At 36.8% G+C, this 19661-nt stretch overlaps 1 protein-coding gene across 1 annotated transcript in view; it reads right to left on the reverse strand.

Annotated features, from left to right (window-relative positions):
* The window catches only part of LOC105437453 (cubilin-like), a 46411-nt gene that overhangs the window by 9774 nt on the left and 16976 nt on the right, over positions 1-19661 (reverse strand). The window contains exons 3-18 of the mRNA XM_030977138.1: positions 14095-14162; positions 13327-13350; positions 12081-12253; positions 11186-11372; positions 10649-10854; positions 10077-10218; positions 9411-9443; positions 8399-8565; positions 6787-6946; positions 6408-6434; positions 4788-5066; positions 4095-4306; positions 3311-3458; positions 2681-2713; positions 1887-2056; positions 960-1140 (exon numbers count right to left, since the gene is read on the reverse strand). Coding sequence (XP_030832998.1) covers positions 960-1140; positions 1887-2056; positions 2681-2713; positions 3311-3458; positions 4095-4306; positions 4788-5066; positions 6408-6434; positions 6787-6946; positions 8399-8565; positions 9411-9443; positions 10077-10218; positions 10649-10854; positions 11186-11372; positions 12081-12253; positions 13327-13350; positions 14095-14162 — 2210 coding nt within the window. The remainder of the gene's footprint in view (positions 1-959; positions 1141-1886; positions 2057-2680; positions 2714-3310; positions 3459-4094; positions 4307-4787; positions 5067-6407; positions 6435-6786; positions 6947-8398; positions 8566-9410; positions 9444-10076; positions 10219-10648; positions 10855-11185; positions 11373-12080; positions 12254-13326; positions 13351-14094; positions 14163-19661) is intronic.

The following is a 19661-nucleotide window of genomic DNA, read 5'->3' on the forward strand; positions in this document are numbered from 1 at the left end:
AATGATGTCAAATATAATGAAAAAAAGAGTCATGTTATGATAATTAGATGTAAGGAACACCGTAGATTTGTATTCCCGGATTTTTATTTATGTGGAGCTAAACTCAATGAGTGTACAGAGGTCATGTATCTTGGTCATTTCTTTACTGAGGACCTTTGTGATGATAAAGATATTAGTCGACAGTGTCGTAAATTATATGCTCAAGGTAATATGCTCGTTAGGCAATTTCATATGTGTTCTCCGGATGTGAAGGTGGCATTATTTAGGGCATACTGTACACCTTTGTATACTGCGCATCTGTGGAGTAAATTTAAGAAGAGCAGTTTGCACAGGCTTACTGTGGCCTATAATGATGCCATAAGAATGCTTCTTAGGGTACCTAGATACTTTAGTGCCAGTCAAATGTTTGCTGAGTTGAATGTTCCAGTCTGTTCGGCTGTATAACGTAATCTCATGTATAAGTTCATCCAGAGAGTGGATGTCTCTGAGAATGGTATTGTAAAGGTATTAGTGAGCCCCACGTATAGTTGCCTTAGGTACACATCGGGCCTCTGGAAATTTTGGCTTAATAGCCTGCTGACACCTCGGAATTGATCATATTTTGCATTATGTTACCAAGGATTATCCAGCCTCTCATGGTTGCAGTACAGTCCTTAGTCCGTGTTGCTTGTTATAACATCTAGTTATCTATTATTAGTATTGACTTTAGGCATTCTATCCAATCGCATCATGCTTTGTTATACTGTATATAACAGTCACGTATACCGCGACAATCCAAGTTAATATTATAATAGGTGACTAGCTATAATTTTACAACCCGGTCGAATTTCAATCATGGTAGATTACTCTAGAACATTATATCGTCTGTTTAGAGCAAGAAAAGTTCAAAAAATACATTTACACAGCGGCCCTTCGAGCTCTGAACAGACGATATCATTGTATCGTATCTGATCGATTACCTGATTCACAGTCAGCGTATAGATGAGCTTTGAATCCTAAGGTGATATCAGAGCCATAGTACGATCTGCTGCTGAACCGAATGAGAACATAGGCTGAAGTGAAGGTTATTGGTTCCGGTATGACGTCACCATATAAGGTAGCACGAACGGTGTCTAATGAAGCAGATGGACTGATCTGAAGCTATGTGAATGAATGAAGAGGTTGTAAAGAAAAAGGTTAAATAAATGGATCTCATTCGCAATAATTAGTATAACTACATTCCATGAGCTTAAGTAAGTGCGATTTACCTTCGCTCTAAAGAGTTCTTAACTTAACCACATAGTAAAAAAAAAAGTCTTCAACATTTTAATTAAAATAATACGGTTTAGGCAAGGGCAGGGGATGATGCCCCCATTTACACAAAAAAGCGATTATTGGTAAGCAGCGCCCATCCAGACATAAAATGAAACCCCATCCCCCAATATCCTTTCCCTTTCTTTATCTCTCAAATCATGAAGTTTTTAGAAGATATTATAGCCTATCTGCACTAGTTTGGCCAGGAGGGATTAGACCTCCCTGCGTGGTCACTGGCAGGTATCTATCTCATCAAATCAACTCTCAATTAACATAAGAAAAAGGGGACCATGGGGAATCGACAGGTACTGCTTAGGCATTGTTGGCTATATAGATGGGCGCAATTAGCTACAAGTACTGCAGTCCCGCTTAACATAGCCAAATGTCTTCCTGATATTTAAATTCAAACCAAAAAAATACACTCAGACTACTAATTCAGTCCATGATGAAAGATTCGGTTTAGGAAGAGGGCATAAGAGAATCTTTCAGGCCGGTACACCCCCTTCCCGTTCCGCCCTCCCATACCAAGACTCATGCTACGACATTGCCCCAGATAACCATTCAGTAATACGCAGGATGAATGAATAGTTTACCATGTCATCTACCGATCTTGTTGTAAAATTGTCAAAATCGATGGTAAGTTGACAATCAGGTTGAGGGAGTTTGATAAGCCAGATTGTACTCGTGTAAGTAGGATGGTTCTGAGGGAAGTTAGGTGAAGCTATGGTATAGGAATCCCCGTTTGATAGTGATACACCAGAGCCTGGATAAAAGAATGAGACATACGTTAGCTTTCTACAATGATTTGTTGTAAAGGTCTTTCACAAAAAAGAAGGAAACCTTTAGTTTCATGCATGTCTCATCATATTATTAGCGTTGATCTCTCAGTGTTTCGACTGTTTCTTTTTTAAGAGGCCATGTACAAATTGAATATAACCGTTTTATCAGTTTTACTGTAGGTCTATCTTATTACTTCTTTCATTGCGTCTATCGGTTGAATACTTTCTTAAAGCCCCTCTGCACATGTATGGCATGGAGGGATAAGACATCCCTGCGAGGTCAATTGCAGTTGGTTATCTCATCAAATAAGCTCTCAATTAACATAAGAAAAAGGGCATCATGGGGGATCAATGGGTACCGCTTAGGCATTTTCGGCTGTATAGAGGGCGCAAGTAGCTATAAGTAGTGCAGTAGGGATTTAATTTAACAGTTGAGCGTCTTCAGCAAATTTTTTATCCAGATTCTTATTAATAAGGTTTGATTTATTACAAGTCGCTGGTTCACACAACAATTTTTACTGCATACGAATCAACTTTAATAGATTAATTTCTAGATATGTAAGAACTAAATATCCTGGGAAATAAAGCTTGATAATCTGTATATTTACCTCTCGTGTCAATGTATGACTGGGCGTTTACATCTGAGAGAAAAATTAGGAAAGAAGTAAAGAGTTACGTTGGTTTGTGATGCCAAGAAAAAAGGTATATCAGTCAACTGTAATTCAAATACAAATTTAATTTAAACTATGACGCAGAAAATTCCTTCTATTAAAGCAACTACGTGTTATTTTATACCTAATCATTAAGGGATAGTTGAGTTCTGTTTTCAAACAGCAAATGCCTTCAAAGTGCATGGTCATTGCTCTTGTTCTTATCTATGACATTTCTAGTGCCCTTTTGGAACCTAAAATTGCTATGAAGGGAATTTTAAACCCCAAAATGTGTGAAATTTAGCCAATACAATCATACCAATTCAGCTCCACTTTAAAGAAAACACGGTGACCGTTGATTAATTATTTGATTAAAAATAACAATACATGGGCCGGCTGGTTGTGCGTAATAATTATAAGCAACACAAAAAGCCAACATCGGCATTGGCATAAATACGACGTAGAATGCGTTATTTCGTTTTTTTCAACGGTTTTTTTCTTCAAATATGTCAAAATATCTAATATTTGTGGTGGTACACATGTATGCCATATGGCGCTCTAGCATTTCAAACCAGTATATTAACATACCTTGATCACACGTAGGCCTTAGAACGGCACTGAATCCAGATGATGCAGGAATCTTGTGGTCGTTTGGTCGAAACCACATCCACACAACGTTTGAATCTATATCGAACCACGTCGGGATGTTTGCCCCAGTTCCAGTCAAGTTCCAAATCTATAATGGACCAATAACACGATAGCAATTACTGTTCCTTAGGCAATATCAATAGAGAAAAACAAGAACAAAGGTTGAAAAGTAAAGATGAGGAAACAAAATTGCCAGAAGAACATTGCACTTAGTTTTTCGTTTCCGAAAATAGGATAATTTCACAGAAAACAGTGACACATACATTAGACTACACTGCATCATTAATACGAGAATTGTTGTTATTTTTTTTAATTACTTTTCTTTCCCTCCTGTACCTGACTACCATTTTGCCAATAACTTGATGTTTTAACGAACTGTGTGGGGTCAAATAAAAAAAAAACCAACCCCACACAATTAAACCCCCACGGGATTTTTAATACTTCAGGTAGAGTGTTAGGTACGCTTTCCAATGATACTGTGTAATGGTACGGCACTGCGTGATTGCATTCAGATATTTTTTTAGTTGAACATTATTTGTATCCCTTCCATGGGTGTCGATCTGTCACTGATACATATTCATCAGGGGGGATGATCTATTCATTCATCCCCCCCCCCCCCTGATGAATAGGTATTACGTAAGTATCGACACCCATGATCCCTACACATTGTTATACATTTTCACTATCTACCTGGAAAAAGAAATAAACAAATAAGTTTATTTACATGATTTGTAGATATATTGTATCCTGATCCGATCTCCAGAACATCTCCGGGTACCGTCGCTGTAAGGCCACGAAATTCAATCCGGACAGTACAGTTCTGCGGAGCTTTGACAATCCAGGTATAGGAACCTACTACGTCCCCAAAATATGCCCATATATATTGAGGTGTCTTGACGAACAACGAATCGCCACGTCCCAGTTCGACCAGGTTTTCTGTAACAACAAATAAAATAACGTCTTCCTTCAAAGGATCCGGTAAATTTGTCTCAGATTCTGAAACAAAATCAAGGATTTAGCTCTACTGCAATGATAATTATAAACCTTAAGGTCAGTCAGGAACTTCTTTACTTTTACAAGCCGTTCGCCTGTCTGATTATCAAGATATTTTTGACAAATTTTGAAAACCGTTTGCCAAGCGGTTTTCATAACACTACAGTCTACTGGGTAACACAGGTATGGTAAAACCGGTCACTCAAAGATTTTTTTTTTTTACCTCTAATGTGTGTGGGTGTATGTGTGTGTGTGTGGGGGGGTGGGCTCCCAGCACTCAGAGTGGTTTTAAGTCTCACATTGCTGGTTAATTCATCCATCCTACCAAACCAGAATATTCGCCGAAATGCCTCTTTTATTTTTTATATATTATGTAATTTGTAACTGTTTCCCCCAATTTTTAAATATTGAAAATTAGGCCCACCTTGTACAGTAAGAGCTGTTGTATAGTTGGCTGCAGCAGCTAAGTTACTTGCTTCACATGTGTAACGACCATCATGTACAGTAGAAGCATCAGCTATTAACAAGGAACTAGAGAAAGCACCATTTACAAACTCAACTCCAACTCCAAGAGGAATAACATCTCCATCTTTTAGCCAGCGGAAGTGAATAGGGAGGTCACCGAGTATTACAGTACACATAACACGAGTCGGTTGACCTCGTAGAACGGTGAGGGGTTCGATTGGTTGAATGACCGGAGAAACTATGTGGAGGAAAGAAGCATTTACCCTTAAAATGTAAACTTCATCAAAACAATACTATGTTTTGGTTACATGTATTAATCCTGAAAAAAGGGGTCCTGGATTTGGTGGAAACATATTTAGCATAAATATCATTTATGTATTAAGGCGAGGCGTCAAAAATATCGATACCAGCAGGCTGCCGCCTCACGTATTGGCGCATCGAGGCTGCAATTACGGCCGAAGCCTGGCTGGGGCAATTATTTTTCTTTTGTTAGCCCAGCCGGCTTGCGCCAGGCTGGGATCTGAGGCTCGGTTTCCATTCGAAAGGCGGCAGCCGGAGTATGCTTTTGAACGCCATTCCCTACCGCCAGCGGTAGCCGGCTGAGCTAATTTAAAAAATGCAGCCAGGACGCACAAGTGCAGTTAGCTGCCGCTGGCTGGTATATTTATTTTTGACGCCTCGCCTAAACGTATATTGTTATTATTAATTAATCAATTCATTAACGGTCACCATATTTTTGTTTAAAGTGGGGCTGAATTAGTATAATTGTATTGGATAAATTTCATACATTTTGGGGTCTATACTTATCTTCATAGCAATTTAAGGTCGTAAAAGAGCACCAGCAAATAGGAATAAGAGCAATAACCATGTACTTTGAAGGCATTTACGGTCTGAAACGATAACTAAACTATCCCTTTAAATCAAGCACTATTGAATCATTAAGGGTCAAACATAACAAATGTCTTTTAGATCCAGAGCATTGCTTTCAGGAGATCTGAATGGGTAAGGGGTGTTCGGTTAAAGATAAAGGTGAGTTTTGTTTTTTAAAAAACAAAGGGAAAAAAAATTCTCACAGAATCTAACGAAACTTACACTGAATGGCTCAATATTACAAATAAAAGTCATACAGTGCCAAACAATTTTAGTAGAAAATGTATACTGGCTGAGTAATGACCATAGAAAGATTAGTAAGTCAAGGTTAGTAGCCCTGACACTATTTGTGTAGTCCCATATAAATATGTCTGAGTACATTGCTTGTTACTTTACCAAGACTGGGCCAAATTTATTATGATTATGATGACTCCAGAACTTTGCAGTACACACCAATACTTACATTCTACATGATCAACTGTTTCTGATACATTCCACACCTTTTCTTTCACAATGCAATCGGATGACTAGAACTCACCTCTATCATTAAGCTTCATACCTCTTTTATGTGTGAACTATCTAGATGGTCAGTTCTAAATCATGTAAATCAACGGGTTCGTATAAATAGGCTTGACGGGTTACGCTTTTGGGACAGGCTTCATTCTACTAAGAATGAAGCTTGAAACGAAATAATCCAGCATAAACTTACTTGTTGAAGGTGTCTCTGTAGTAATGACTTTGAGAAGACAAAGGAAGAGAGAGAGAAGAAAAAAAAAGGGGCGAGCATTAGTGTCGTCATTATTTTTGTTTAACTATACAAACATGTTTGAGATGTTTAAAGATTTAAAAAAAATGGAATAATTTGCATATAAATTAATAAGAAGGCTTTTGATTTTTATTAGATAAATTCCCTACCTTAGAAACACAACAAACAAACATTCTAGGACCTTATCAGTTATCAATTATGATGACAACACCTCCACCGTCCCTTACAAATAAAATACCAACTGTCCCAGAATTGCCGCTGGCATGGTTGGTACTATAGTGCAGAGTTAGCCCCGACACCAACACAGATTGTTTATACTTACTGTCACATATAGGAGAGATATCAGCTTGAAATCCTCTAGACGTACCACTAAAACCGCTGTCGAATTTAACGATTGTCACCGTAGAATTGATGAAGCTTGGTTCGGGTATGGCGTCACCATTAAACTCACTGACCACAGATTCCGGTGTCCTGATTGTAACCTAAAACGTGAAATTGAAAATTACTCGCAACCATTCATACAGAACATGGCCACTAAGATTCTCTTAATATTTTGCGGTGCCCCACAATATTCGATAATTTGAACCAGCCGTTGAAAAAACAGAAGAGCGCCTTATACGTTTTACTCCAACCAAGGCCGATGTTGGATTTTTGTTGGCTTTTTCGTGTTGGTTGTAATGAGCACATCCAGTCGGCTCGTGTATTGTTATTATTAATTAATTAGTTAATTAACAGTCACCGTATTTTTTTTTTAAGTCGAGCTGAATTAGTACAATCGTATTGGCTAAAGATCACAAATTTTGGTGTAAAAAATTACTTTCATAGCAATTTTAGGTCCTAAAAGAGCACCAGAAATGTCATAAATAAGAATAAGAGCAATAACCATGTACTTTGAAGGCATTTGCGGTCTGAAACAAGAACTCAACTATCCCTTTAAGTCAATCTAAGGCAGCGTGTCCAATTACAAATGTGGATTAATATCTTGCTAAAGGACGCTTATGTTGGGCTTGCATTTAAACCCTCAACCCTTGGATTTGGGGGCAAGTGAATGAACCGCTATACCATGAGACCTTCAAAATCGTGTTACAATGCTAGTAACTGTCAAACCGACTAACATATTATATGACTTTATTTCTAAATCATGTACAACATTTTTTTAAACATTCTTTGCTCAACTCTGGTTATTCATGCTCAGTTTGTTTTGGACAAAACGTTATCAAAATTGTGCGTGCGATTGCATAACATTGTAACTACTCTTCCGTTAGCCGCATTCCGATTTCTTTTCAACGTTGTGCATATTTGTTTCCTTCATGTAAATTGAGAGCTTTGGTACTGCCAATGAAACAAACCACTTCCAATTGTCACCATGCCAGAAACACTTGTCGGGCTTTTACACAAACATATTGTGTAAGAGCCTGGAACCTTCTACTTATGTATCAAGAGAGGCTGCACTCCATACAGTCATTCATGTGATGCAGCCTCCTGTCCGATCCCAAATGCAATAAACACAGAGGCAAACGCTCGGTGCAGACTCAGACGCTCGGTGCACACTCAGACGCGCGATGGCTCAGTGGTAAAACAATGGCAGAGCTCATTGGTAGAGTAGTGGCCTCTTAACCGCTCGTGCTCTTTGGTAAAAAAAAAAGTTCTCATTCCCAAGTCCCTCAGAAAGGACTTAACGCCGTCGTTCTATTTGTTGGTTACTTACAAGCATACATTAAAGCAGTCAGGTAAAACAAACAAACGAACAAACGAAGACTCATTTGAATCTACATAATTATGTGATAGAGCTATCGTTTACCATGGCATCTCAAACTGACGGACATCATGTCCTCATCCCCAAGAAGCTTCTAGGAGCTGCTGAAAGGGAATATCATTTCAAGGTTTCAAGGAATCATAAATAAAAAGATAAGTTTAATGAAATCGAATCAAACCTTGTCATCAGTGCCGTCTGTTTGGAAGTCATTCATAACGATATTAAGCTGACAGTTATCTGGTATCCTGAACATCCATGCTATGTGTTGTTGGTTCCCATAATCATTTGGATAGTTGGGTGATGATATGGAATAAATATCACCGTTAGACAGTGCTACAGCAGTGCCTGAATACATTGAGGGAAAACGTATTATTAAAGGTAATACAAAGTTTTGGTATGTGGTCATGAATTTGGTTCAAATGAAAATAATGGAAGCAAATGCGATTCTACAATATTAACTGATCGTTGTCGCGGTTGAAAACGAGTCTAAAGTTTTGAAATTGTAAATAATAAACTCTTTATGCTGTATAGCTCCCTCTCAAGGTCAAGATATTAATTAAGCTATAAGACAGTGTTTCTTGACTAAAATCGACCGATTAGCTCTTCCCTTTCGTAAATTATATATCACAACTACATATTATGAGATTTTCATGGTCGCAGCTTATATTGTATGGCCGTATAGGCGCTAATGGCAATTTATCAAAATTTACCGGGAGCACCGGTAAATTTGTATATTCAATTTTTCTCGAAAGCAGAAGTGTTTTAGGGCCTAATTTTTCTAGTGCTTATAAAACATCCACAGGGGCATCCAAATATATCAAAATGGTAAAGAATCACTATCCACCCAATTTATAAATTTCCCAAAACTTTGTATTACCTTTAATGTGTGTCAACGGAAATTGGAGGTGAGATAATGCATCGTAGGGCCAGACAATTATCAGGGCTATGCGGTAAGCCTAGCCGACTGGTGTTTAATTGGCAGAGTATTAATGCATTCAAATTAATGGATACTTCTGCGACATGTAGCTAGTAATGAAATATCTAAGTCGTCTATTACTATCTGTAAAAGAGAAGGCAGGTGACATACATGGTATATAACACTAGGTTGGATAAACCTCTGGCAAGCTTTTACCTTCAAGGCAAGCGTATGAAATCCAAATATATAACAAAGGTTTACAGCGTGCACTTACCTCTCGTATCAAAACTATGCTCGATCGCGGCATCTGTACAAAGACAAGAACAAGAAAACCTTATCAGTCAAAGAGTATTTGGAATATAAATGCATACCGTTTATTGCAAGCAGAGATAATGGTAGCTCGAAAGCTATATCTGTCAATTATTCGTTTATATATATATATATATATATATATAAGGCTTATATCAGCTTTCAAGCTATGCCGATAACCAACTACATACTGTTCTAACAAGGAGGATTGGAAGTTGCTCTATAGCCTTGATGCCACCAGTTGACACCTATCTTCATACAGTGGATAAGGACGACTAATGTTAGGTTTAAAACTAATGACAAAGATTATCTTGGTATCTTCATAAGAAGACTTCACAATTACCTCTAAAGCAATAATCAAATAATTAAAACCTATATGACACCCAATGACGGTGGCTGACTTACCGGGGAGGGGTGCGAGCAGAGGCACGTCCCCTTCACTATGAAGGTCAAGAAGGGTGGGGATAGAGAGGAGAAGGGACAGACAATGTAAGGAAAGGATAACTCGACCCTCCCCTGATAAATTGATTAATTATGTACCAAATATTTACGTTCCCCCCCCCGCCTCCCAATTGCGCCAGTGCCCCTTCATGGCACTACTGACGCTACGCCAGTGCTACAAGAGACTAACCATTTCTACAAGTAGATGTGACGTGAGCATCGAAGCCGTGATGTCTGGAGCTATCATCCTGATCTGATGTGAATCTAACCCAAGCCAGGTTAGACTTTACCTCAAGGTATCTCGGCACCGAGTTTCCAGACAAGAAAAACAGCTGAAAAATATAATGTAAAGAGATATATTAAATCGTTTCAATCTCACAAATGAACAATTTCAAGCCCCAAAATATTCAAAAGCCAGTTGCACACGTGACATCATTTCGATATCGTTATTGAACCTGCAGGAATTAAGATTAGGAGGGCAGTTAGTGCATGCATCGGGAGTCCAATGAAAAAGTTTGCAGTCTTCATTTCACTCTATGTACCATTTGTCTCCACATGATATCGAACATGTTAAGGAACTCTTAGTGAAATGTATACAATGTACTGTATGCATGAATCTTATGAAATATTCCTAATTTAAACAAATTGTGCTGTCAAATAGTTAAAAGAAATATAAGATCACTTATAATTGTTTTTAAAGCATGTTCGAAAGTGGCTTTTTCCAACACCCATCCCATCGCAATGTGTTTGATGTGAACCTACTTCATCAGCAGACATATTATATCCCTTTCCGATATGAAGACCATCTTGGTTGAGTTGTGTATCGAATCGAACGATTTCTACGAGAATGTCACAGCTTTGTGGAACCTTTATCACCCAAGACTCGTCACTATCTGTCGCGTAATAGAGAGGATAGTTCGACGTCTTCAGCTGATATGTCTCATTGCGCTTCAAGTCTAGGTGGTATCCTAAAACAAAACAAAAAATGGATGAACAGATGAATAATAAAAGAACAATAATAAGAACAAAATATTCATCTCGTGTACTGCGAGATGGCATATTTATTCGTCTGCATCTGAAATGTTTTATTAATCCGATTCAGTTCTACGTGAAATTCTACGACAAAATCAATTTCTAAGGTCTTATGACCAGAGTGCTGTGAGGGGGTCATGCTTTTATCTTGCCCATTTTACTTATTATAATTTGAATAGAACTCATTCGATGCTGTGGTCTAGATAAACGTAAGTCAATAAAAAAAACTATCAATCAATCAATTAACCGATCAATCAATTAACCAACCTGGTTCGCAATCTGCTGTGACGTTAGCCATAAAACCACGAGCCGTGGGCGATGTTTCCGATGATATAAACTGAACATAAGCGTGGGTCGAAGAGTCTTCTGATTGCACCAGGAAAGGATAGTTCAGCAGTACGCCCCTTCCTGAAAATGTTTCTTTGACTCTAACACCCTGTGTACCAATAATCACCTGAAGAACAGCAACAAAGAGAATATAATGATTGATTTCTGGAATGGGGTCTAATTAAAGCTTCCTTTATGAGTAGGCGATAAGACCTACCTTCACCCACATCTACACCCGCCCACAGGCACACAAGCTGGGGAAAAGGTAAATTGTTGAGTGCCCCCTATACAAACTCAACGCACACATACACAGACGCACACACGCACATACACACGTACACGCACAAACAAACAAACACATCCACCCACCCCCCCACACCCACACACACTCGCATAAACAAACACATCCACCCCCACACACACACACGCACAACACACAAATACACATGAACGCACTCATATACACTACTCTCATGCCCCATCCTCTTTTTTCTCCATCTGAACTACATTTGAACATACTATCGACTGACAGACACTCAATGAACCGTGCTTTGATGGGACATTGTTTTGTTTGTCATTATATTTTCATCAATTATGATCAGAGAAATTTCTAAAATTCCTAGTAAACTTCCTAAAATCTATTAGTAAAGATAAAGTAAATGGTATGAAATTAACGAAAAGCTCTCATTTAGTTCCCAGTTGATTTTCGCTTCTACTTCATCATTTCAAATTACTCCGATAAGTACAATGCAATTTTGTATTATTCAAAGATATTCTTTAATGTGATGTAGAACAAATTTGGTATATCGCAGATCAAATGCTATTTAACTATTACCTGATCATTATCTTGTTCAGTTTCAAAGTCTAAGAAGGTGACATAGATTCTACACTCTTGTGGGTTTGGTAGCTGAAAGGCCCATGTTAATCTTGTATTTGGAGGATAGTTGTTTGGATAGTTCGGTGAAGCGATCTGATACGTCTCTCCATCGAATGCCTGAAATCCAGAACCTAAGAAATTAATCAAATTAGACGTGAAGAGATCCAACATTATTAGAGGTATGGAGAATCCTAGTATAATTATACACCAGTTACCGTAATAATAATAATAATAGTAATAATAATTTTTAAAAAATCATTAATATAATAATTATATTAATATTAATAATAATAATAACAACAATTATAATAATAATAATAATAATAATGATAATAATAATAATAATAATAATAACAATAATAATAATAATAATAATAATAATAATAATAATAATAATAATAATACTAATAATAGTAATGAGTTCCCACTATAGTGCTAATGTCTGAACAATTGATACTCCTGACACTCTACAATGAAATAAATGTAATAACAACTATAACTATATTCCAGCGTGTATATCTTTATTACCTTACTTTTTAGCAAAACTTTTAATTTCATGATTAGAGTATTCATTTATGAACTTATGCAGGTATTTCTCATGACTGTTTTAAAGGTAAAGACCAGTTATGGTCATGCGATTGCATTGTGAAAGAAACGTTGTGGAATCGATCAGAAAAGGTTGATCATCTAGCATCTAGCATCTGCAAGGTTCTGGAATCATCAAAATGATAAGAAATTTGGCCCATTCTTTGTAAAGTTACAAGCACTACACACAGAAAGATGTATATGGGACTAACCTATATCTCTCACAGTCCATGAGAGAAACAAATTTACCAAATCTATGAATAAGTAGGCGGTTTCCCTGCAAATTTTTTTATCATCATGTATTAGTCAAAACATATTCTTTCACATGATTGGTAACGAGAGCTTCCATTTCATTTTTTGAAATTGGTGCGTTTCCAATACTGGTCTTTACCTTTAAAGACGAGCAGGAAATGTTTCATGAAATGTCCTTGGTGTATAAGGTATAAATATCAATTTGAGGATTATGTATCTGGCAACGATTTCCTCACTTAACTGAAAAGTGAGGTGTTCTATTTTCTCAATTGGTATTTTTTCCAGGGGTGAGCAAATTATCCTTTGTGCTTTTTATATAGGCCAATGTTGATAAGTACAAAAAAACAATTACATTTCAAGAACTTACCCACCGTGTCGACTGTTGTATTATCTACGAAACAAACGTAAATATAGTATTATAAATTCAGGATTTTAGTAGCATTCCTTGGCCTAATAATTAATATATTACGTCAATCAATGCGTAGACTTAAACTTAAAAATTAAAATTAAAAAAGAGGGACATTGCACCAAAGCATGTAGACCTATTTTAATGTCGGTAAAATTGATTAATCTTGAACTCCGGAATGACATTGCAGTTTGGGTGGAACTGGTTTGCATCCATTGGGGGTAGTGAAGACTGTATGAACCACTAGATAACAAATTCGGAAAATTTTACCCAAAACCTATTGAAACATGTGTTAAATATAATACACGCATCTCAGTGAGTCGTCGGCGAACTTGGAATCATGACGGTTTAATGAAACACTGCCCAAGTCAAAGGAAAATCACAACTCCAAATTTACATGTCACATGGAGTGAGTGCAGCGCTCATTGAATATTTTGTTTCATGAAATGTTTTATTTCTTCACGAGAAGTAGTACAAATCAAAACAAAGTAAATACAAATGACATGATCCAGAAGTTCTTTGGAAAATGAAATTGTAATTTACAAAGGTACTGATTAGGAGGACGGGGGTGGAAGGTGGTGATAGGTATCTAGTATCGTCCCCACCCCCCACTCTCCTTCCCGTTCCTCTCTTTTCTCGGGGTTTTCCCCTTGTTTTCTTCTTTTCGGGGTATGTGCATGTGACCTCGTGCCCCTTCCCTGTAGCTACGTCACTGTATAAGTATGTTACCTTGACTGCATTGAGGTGTGATGCTAGCTCTGAATCCACGATATCCTGCAAAATCTGATGTGCTAAACCTGATCCATACTGCAGAGAAATTCATCCTGATCTGAGATGGTATGGTACTCCCAAATAAAGCCCATGTCTATATTATTAGGAAGAACATGAAATGAAATATTTGTTATACTATGAAATAAAGGTGTGTGTAGAATCGTAGTTGAAGTGACCCGGTTTATATTTAACATGAGATCTGTCGGTCACGTTTAGGCGAAATATAAGAAACAGTTATTATCATCAGCACTTGTATTCCTCTTAATATCATCCTTCTTATTATTATCATTATTTTTATGTTTATCAGTATTATTATCATTTTCATTATCAGTATTATTATCATTTTAATTATCATTATTCATATTATTAATATTATTATTACTATTATGTGTATCATTATCATCAAGATCTTCATTATTGTTACTAGGTTTACTATTATTTATGTTATACATGTATATATGGTAAGGATGATTGAACGGAACATTTTGAATACAGTAATGACGGTTCTTACCGGATATTTTGTTTTCTTCGTTCCATTTCCAATATACAAAAAATCCTGTCTAAACTGTGTTGTGAAGTACTCGAATACGATGAGAACATCACATGATTCAGGGACTTTCACTTTCCACAATATATCCAGATTGTCATCATAATTACCGAAGCGGTTAGTTGCCGTTTCGATGGTGAAAGATTCCCCTTCATCAAGCGTTACTTTACCACCTAGAAACATGTTCAACATAATCACACCAACAATTAGTCATGGAAACTTATCTCATTGTATTGTGATTCGCGCTTTTTTCATTCCACATTGATGACGGTAGAATAGTAATAGATATACATTAAGATATAAACAACCACTCTGACAACGATAATAATGATAATATTGAGGATGATAATCAGAATAAGAATTTTAATAATAATAAAAATAACAATTATTTTAGCAATAGTGATAACAATAATGATACAATTAATGATAATAGTAATAGTAGAATTCAGACCTTTGGAAACTTGGAATATTAGTAGTAGTATCAGTATTAGTATTATAGTATTAAAAGTATAATTAATAGTAGCTGTTGTAGTAGTAGTAGTAGTAGTAGTAGTAGTAGTAGTAGTAGTAGTGGTAGTAGTAGTAGTAGTGTAGTAGTAGTAGTAGTAGTTGTTGTTGTAGTATAGTATTATAAGTAGTAGTAATAATAGTAGTAGTAGAAGTAGTAGTAGCAGTATTTGTTTTGTATAATAATAGTAGAAGTGGTATTATAGTAGTAGTAGTAGTAGTAGTAGTAGTAGTAACATTATTATTAGTAGTAGTAGTATTATAGTAGAGATAGTATTAGAAGTATTAAAGTAGAAGTAGAAGTATAGTAGTAGTATTTGTTTTTGTATGTTAATTGTAGTAGGCCTATTAGTAGAAGTGGTATTACAGTAGTAGTAGTAGTAGTAGTAGTAGTAGTAGTAGTAGAAGTAGTAGTAGTAGTATTAGTACTTCGTAGAAGTAGTAACAGTAATAGTGGTAGAAGAAGTAGTAGTAGTAGTAGTAGTAGTAGTAGTAATAGTATTATTATTATTATCATAAATAGTAGTAGTAGGGGAAAATAAGTAGTAATAGCAGTATACTTTCATAAATAACAGTAGCACAAGCGCTTCTGTCACAATATCCATCAAGTTTGATTCTTATGATGTCTATAATAAAATTCAAAATTCAAAATTCGAACGTATCCCGAAAGGCTTTTTCTGAGGTCGGGTTCATGCATTGCTCTTTACATGCTCGACCTAAAAAGTTTGAAAAGCTTGGAATAAACGGAAGCAGTATCAAATGAAATGACAGTCATTACCTGTCTGACTTCCGGCAGACGCAGCCTTGGTTCCAGACGTTAGTCCTAATTGAAATAAAACATCAGATTATTTTACGTTATCAAAATGATTGATTAGTTGGCGCAATGGCTCGTAACCGGGAGGTCTCGGATTCGAAACCAGGTCGATGCGCCAGCGCTCTTTGGTAAGGTATTAAACCTCCTTACCGAATCCCCCTGGGAGGACTTGAAATCGTCCGCCCCTTGGTTGCTTACTTACAAGCACAAACATACTTTTTTAGAAGTCAGGTAAAACAAACTAATCGTAATATCCTCTCTGCATAATAATGAAGATAATAGACCAGTGGGCCTTTTGGACGGCCAGTGGGAGCCGTAGGGGGCAGCTGATTCTACTGGCACCAGAAGTGATTCCTGACATACTGCTAAAAGTGCTGAATGTAAATTCCTACTCCTTTGCATTGAAAGAGTCGTCCTCATAAGATTTAATAACACTTACTTAAATTTACTATTTACTATTTACTATATTTCACATTTCAAAATACTATAGTTACTGTAGACGAATTCCTGGATTGGAAAACCCACATTAAAGATGTAACTTTGAAAGTATCTATTGGGGTATTATCAAAATTATATTTAACCGTTCCCCGAAATGTGCTAATGTTATTATACAACTCAATAGTATTACCCCATTTGTCTTACTGAAATAAAGTGTGGGGAAATTCATATTCGTCTCATCGAAAACAAATGAAAATACTTGAAAAGAAGGCGATTCGAATTTCAACATATTCAACGTATTGTTCTCATACGAAAGTATGATTTAGCAGAAAAATAATAATAATAATAATAATAATAATAATAATAATAATAATAATAATTAAAAAAAATAAAAATAATAATAATAATTAGGTTTTATATAGCGCTTAATACAAAAGTCTTTTAGCGCTTTAAAAATATACTATTACCCCGGTCATTGGATTCAGTGCTTACCCGCACACGCTGTGTGCACAATCTCCACTCCCTGGGGAGCATTCCAGCCAGGTGTTACTTGACGCCCAAAAACTGTTTGACGAACATTGACGGCCGCATCCTACCGGGTACCCATTTAACATATGAGTGGTATGTAGCAAGTGCAGGTTGATATATTGACAAAGGATATTAGTGCCATGTCGGGATTCGAACCCTCGACCTGAATGAGGGTTCTTCTTGTCCACCTATTATTATTTAATACTTGTATATTTATGTATCATTTCCACACTGGTAATCTTCCGCACATTTGTCAAAACATGTTTATTAGTAATTCATCTGTTCATTCACATAACACAAGGCAAAAAATGTTATTACACAAACCCCTGTACGTCCAACCCATGCATTGAAATCATTTTGAAATGTGGGAATAAGCAAATTAAATTATTTAACGAGGACATAAGATCAAGTTTGTCTAGATTTAAAGTTATGTGCAAAAGGGAAGTATTTATTAATTTGTAAAACTAGGTAGGACTATACATTTTAATATCATGTTTCGCTTTGTTCATGTGCTTTCTCTTCTTCCTTTTTTCTTTTTAATATTCTACTCTCTCTCTCTATCTCACTATTTCTCTGTCTCTCTTTTATGATATGCTTTAAAGTGCATTGTGTGTGAGTGAGTGAGTGTGGCTGAGTGTGTTTGCAAGATATTTTTAAGTGTTTTGTAATAAGTATGAATATACAAATATGTTTTTTTTGTTTTGTTTGTTATAGTATGTTTTTCAGTGGCGGATCCAGGGGGGAAAAAAAAGAGGAAGAAAAGAAGAGAGAAAAAAGAAAGGAGAAGAGAAGAAGAAAAGGAGAAGAGGAAAAAAAAAGAGAAGAGAAAAGAAAGAAGAGAAAAGAAAGAAGAGAAAAGAAACAAAAGGAGAAAAGAAAAAGAAGAAAGCCCCCCCCCCCCCCCCTCGCTTGTACTTGTATTTGAACTCATGTTGGTAGTAATCATGGACAGGGGCGGCAATCTTGGGCCCGATAGGGACACGTCCCCTGGAAATTTAGAAATATAGCGGAAAGAACGTACATATTGGGCTTAGGGATTTTCTAGAATGCTTAATTTCAGCATTCAACATTGCAAAATCTCGCTCGGTCGCTACGCCCCGGCCCTCGCCCGATAGCACAAAACTTCTTTCATTTCTACATTATTGCTTCTATCACAATCATAATTGTTTCATTTTCCCTTTAAAGCAGGCGCGTAGCCAGGGGCGGTAGGGGCAGTAAGAGGACAAAAAGGAGCAGACAAAGAAACATTTTTGAAAATTCTGACAAGTTGAGAACGGTACAACGAAGCGTCTTCTTTCTCTAATAATTTTATGAAACATCAAAGCTACCACGCTTCGCGCGGGAGGGGAAAAACTGCATTCAAACAAGGATTAAGAGTCGAGAATGGTACAACGAATGTCTTCTTTTCCTTAATAATTTAATGAAACGTCAAAGCTTCCGCGCTTCGCGCGATGGGGGGGGGGGGGGGGGGGGGGGACAAGGATTGAAGAGTCGAGAACGGTGCAACGAATTGTTTTCATTCTCTAATGATTTAATGAAACCTTAAGCTTCTGCGCTTGGCGCGGGAGGGGAGAAACTGAATTCAGAGAAGGATTAAGAGTCGAGAATGAAACAACGAATTATCTTCTTTCTCTGATAATTTCATTAAACTATGAAAGTTCAAGCTTCAAGGGGGGAGACTGAATTCATTAAACTATGAAAAATCAAAGCTTCCGCGCTTCGCGCGGGAGAGGGAAAACTGAATTCAGACAAGGAATACGAGTCGAGAATGTTTCAACAAATCATCTTCTTTCTCTAATAATTACTGAAAGGTCAAAGCTTCCGCGTTTTGCGCGGGAGGTGGGAGGAACTGAATTCAGACAATTAGGATTAAGAGTCGAGAATGGTACAACGAATCCTCTTCTTTCTCTAATAATTTCCTGAAACATCAAAGCTTCTGCGCTTCGTGCGTAATGGGTGGTGGTAGGGGGGGGGGACAGCGACCTGCCCGAATATGAATTTTGATATCTTTTCTCGTTTATTTTGGTGATAAATAACACTTTCACAAAATACATATTATGCTCAATTTTTTTCTCGCTCGCTTCGCTCACTAACCGAATTGTGAAACAAAAAAAATACCTTTTCGGGCAAGATGGCTATAGCCCCCCCCCCCCTTCCCCCGATGAAAATTTCAAAAATTGGGTATGGTGCTTCTTATATGACCTTGTCAGTATTGGTATGTTGAGTTGAAAAAACGGTCTGCGCAATTTTCTATTTCCGGCCCCCTCTATTGGAAAATCCTGGATCCGCGCCTGTTTTTATTATATTCGTAAACGAAAGACTTCATGCATGGCTGATTGTCAACGAAACGGAGTTAAGTCTGTTGTAAACTCTTTTTTGTTTTGTTTGTTATAGTATTGTTTTATTATATTTGTATGTAATTGTATGTTGATGGGCCCCATTTACCAGCTTTGCTTCTCAGGGGGTCCATAGCCTGTCATCATATAATAATTGTACCATTACCAGTGTGATTACATTTTTTTTTTTAATTATTGGCTGAAAAAATTGAATTGAAATTGAATTAAATTGAATTGAAAATGGATGTTTCCCATCTGTTTCTCACTAGAGAATAGAGATGAATGTATCATCAAAGGGACTTGGGCACATTGTTCAGATGAGAGCAAATAGTGCTACTGTAATGACTTCAATGCT

This window comes from Strongylocentrotus purpuratus, unplaced genomic scaffold, assembly GCF_000002235.5.
Source record: "Strongylocentrotus purpuratus isolate Spur 01 unplaced genomic scaffold, Spur_5.0 spur5_scaffold_1, whole genome shotgun sequence".
Taxonomy (NCBI): domain Eukaryota; kingdom Metazoa; phylum Echinodermata; class Echinoidea; order Camarodonta; family Strongylocentrotidae; genus Strongylocentrotus; species Strongylocentrotus purpuratus.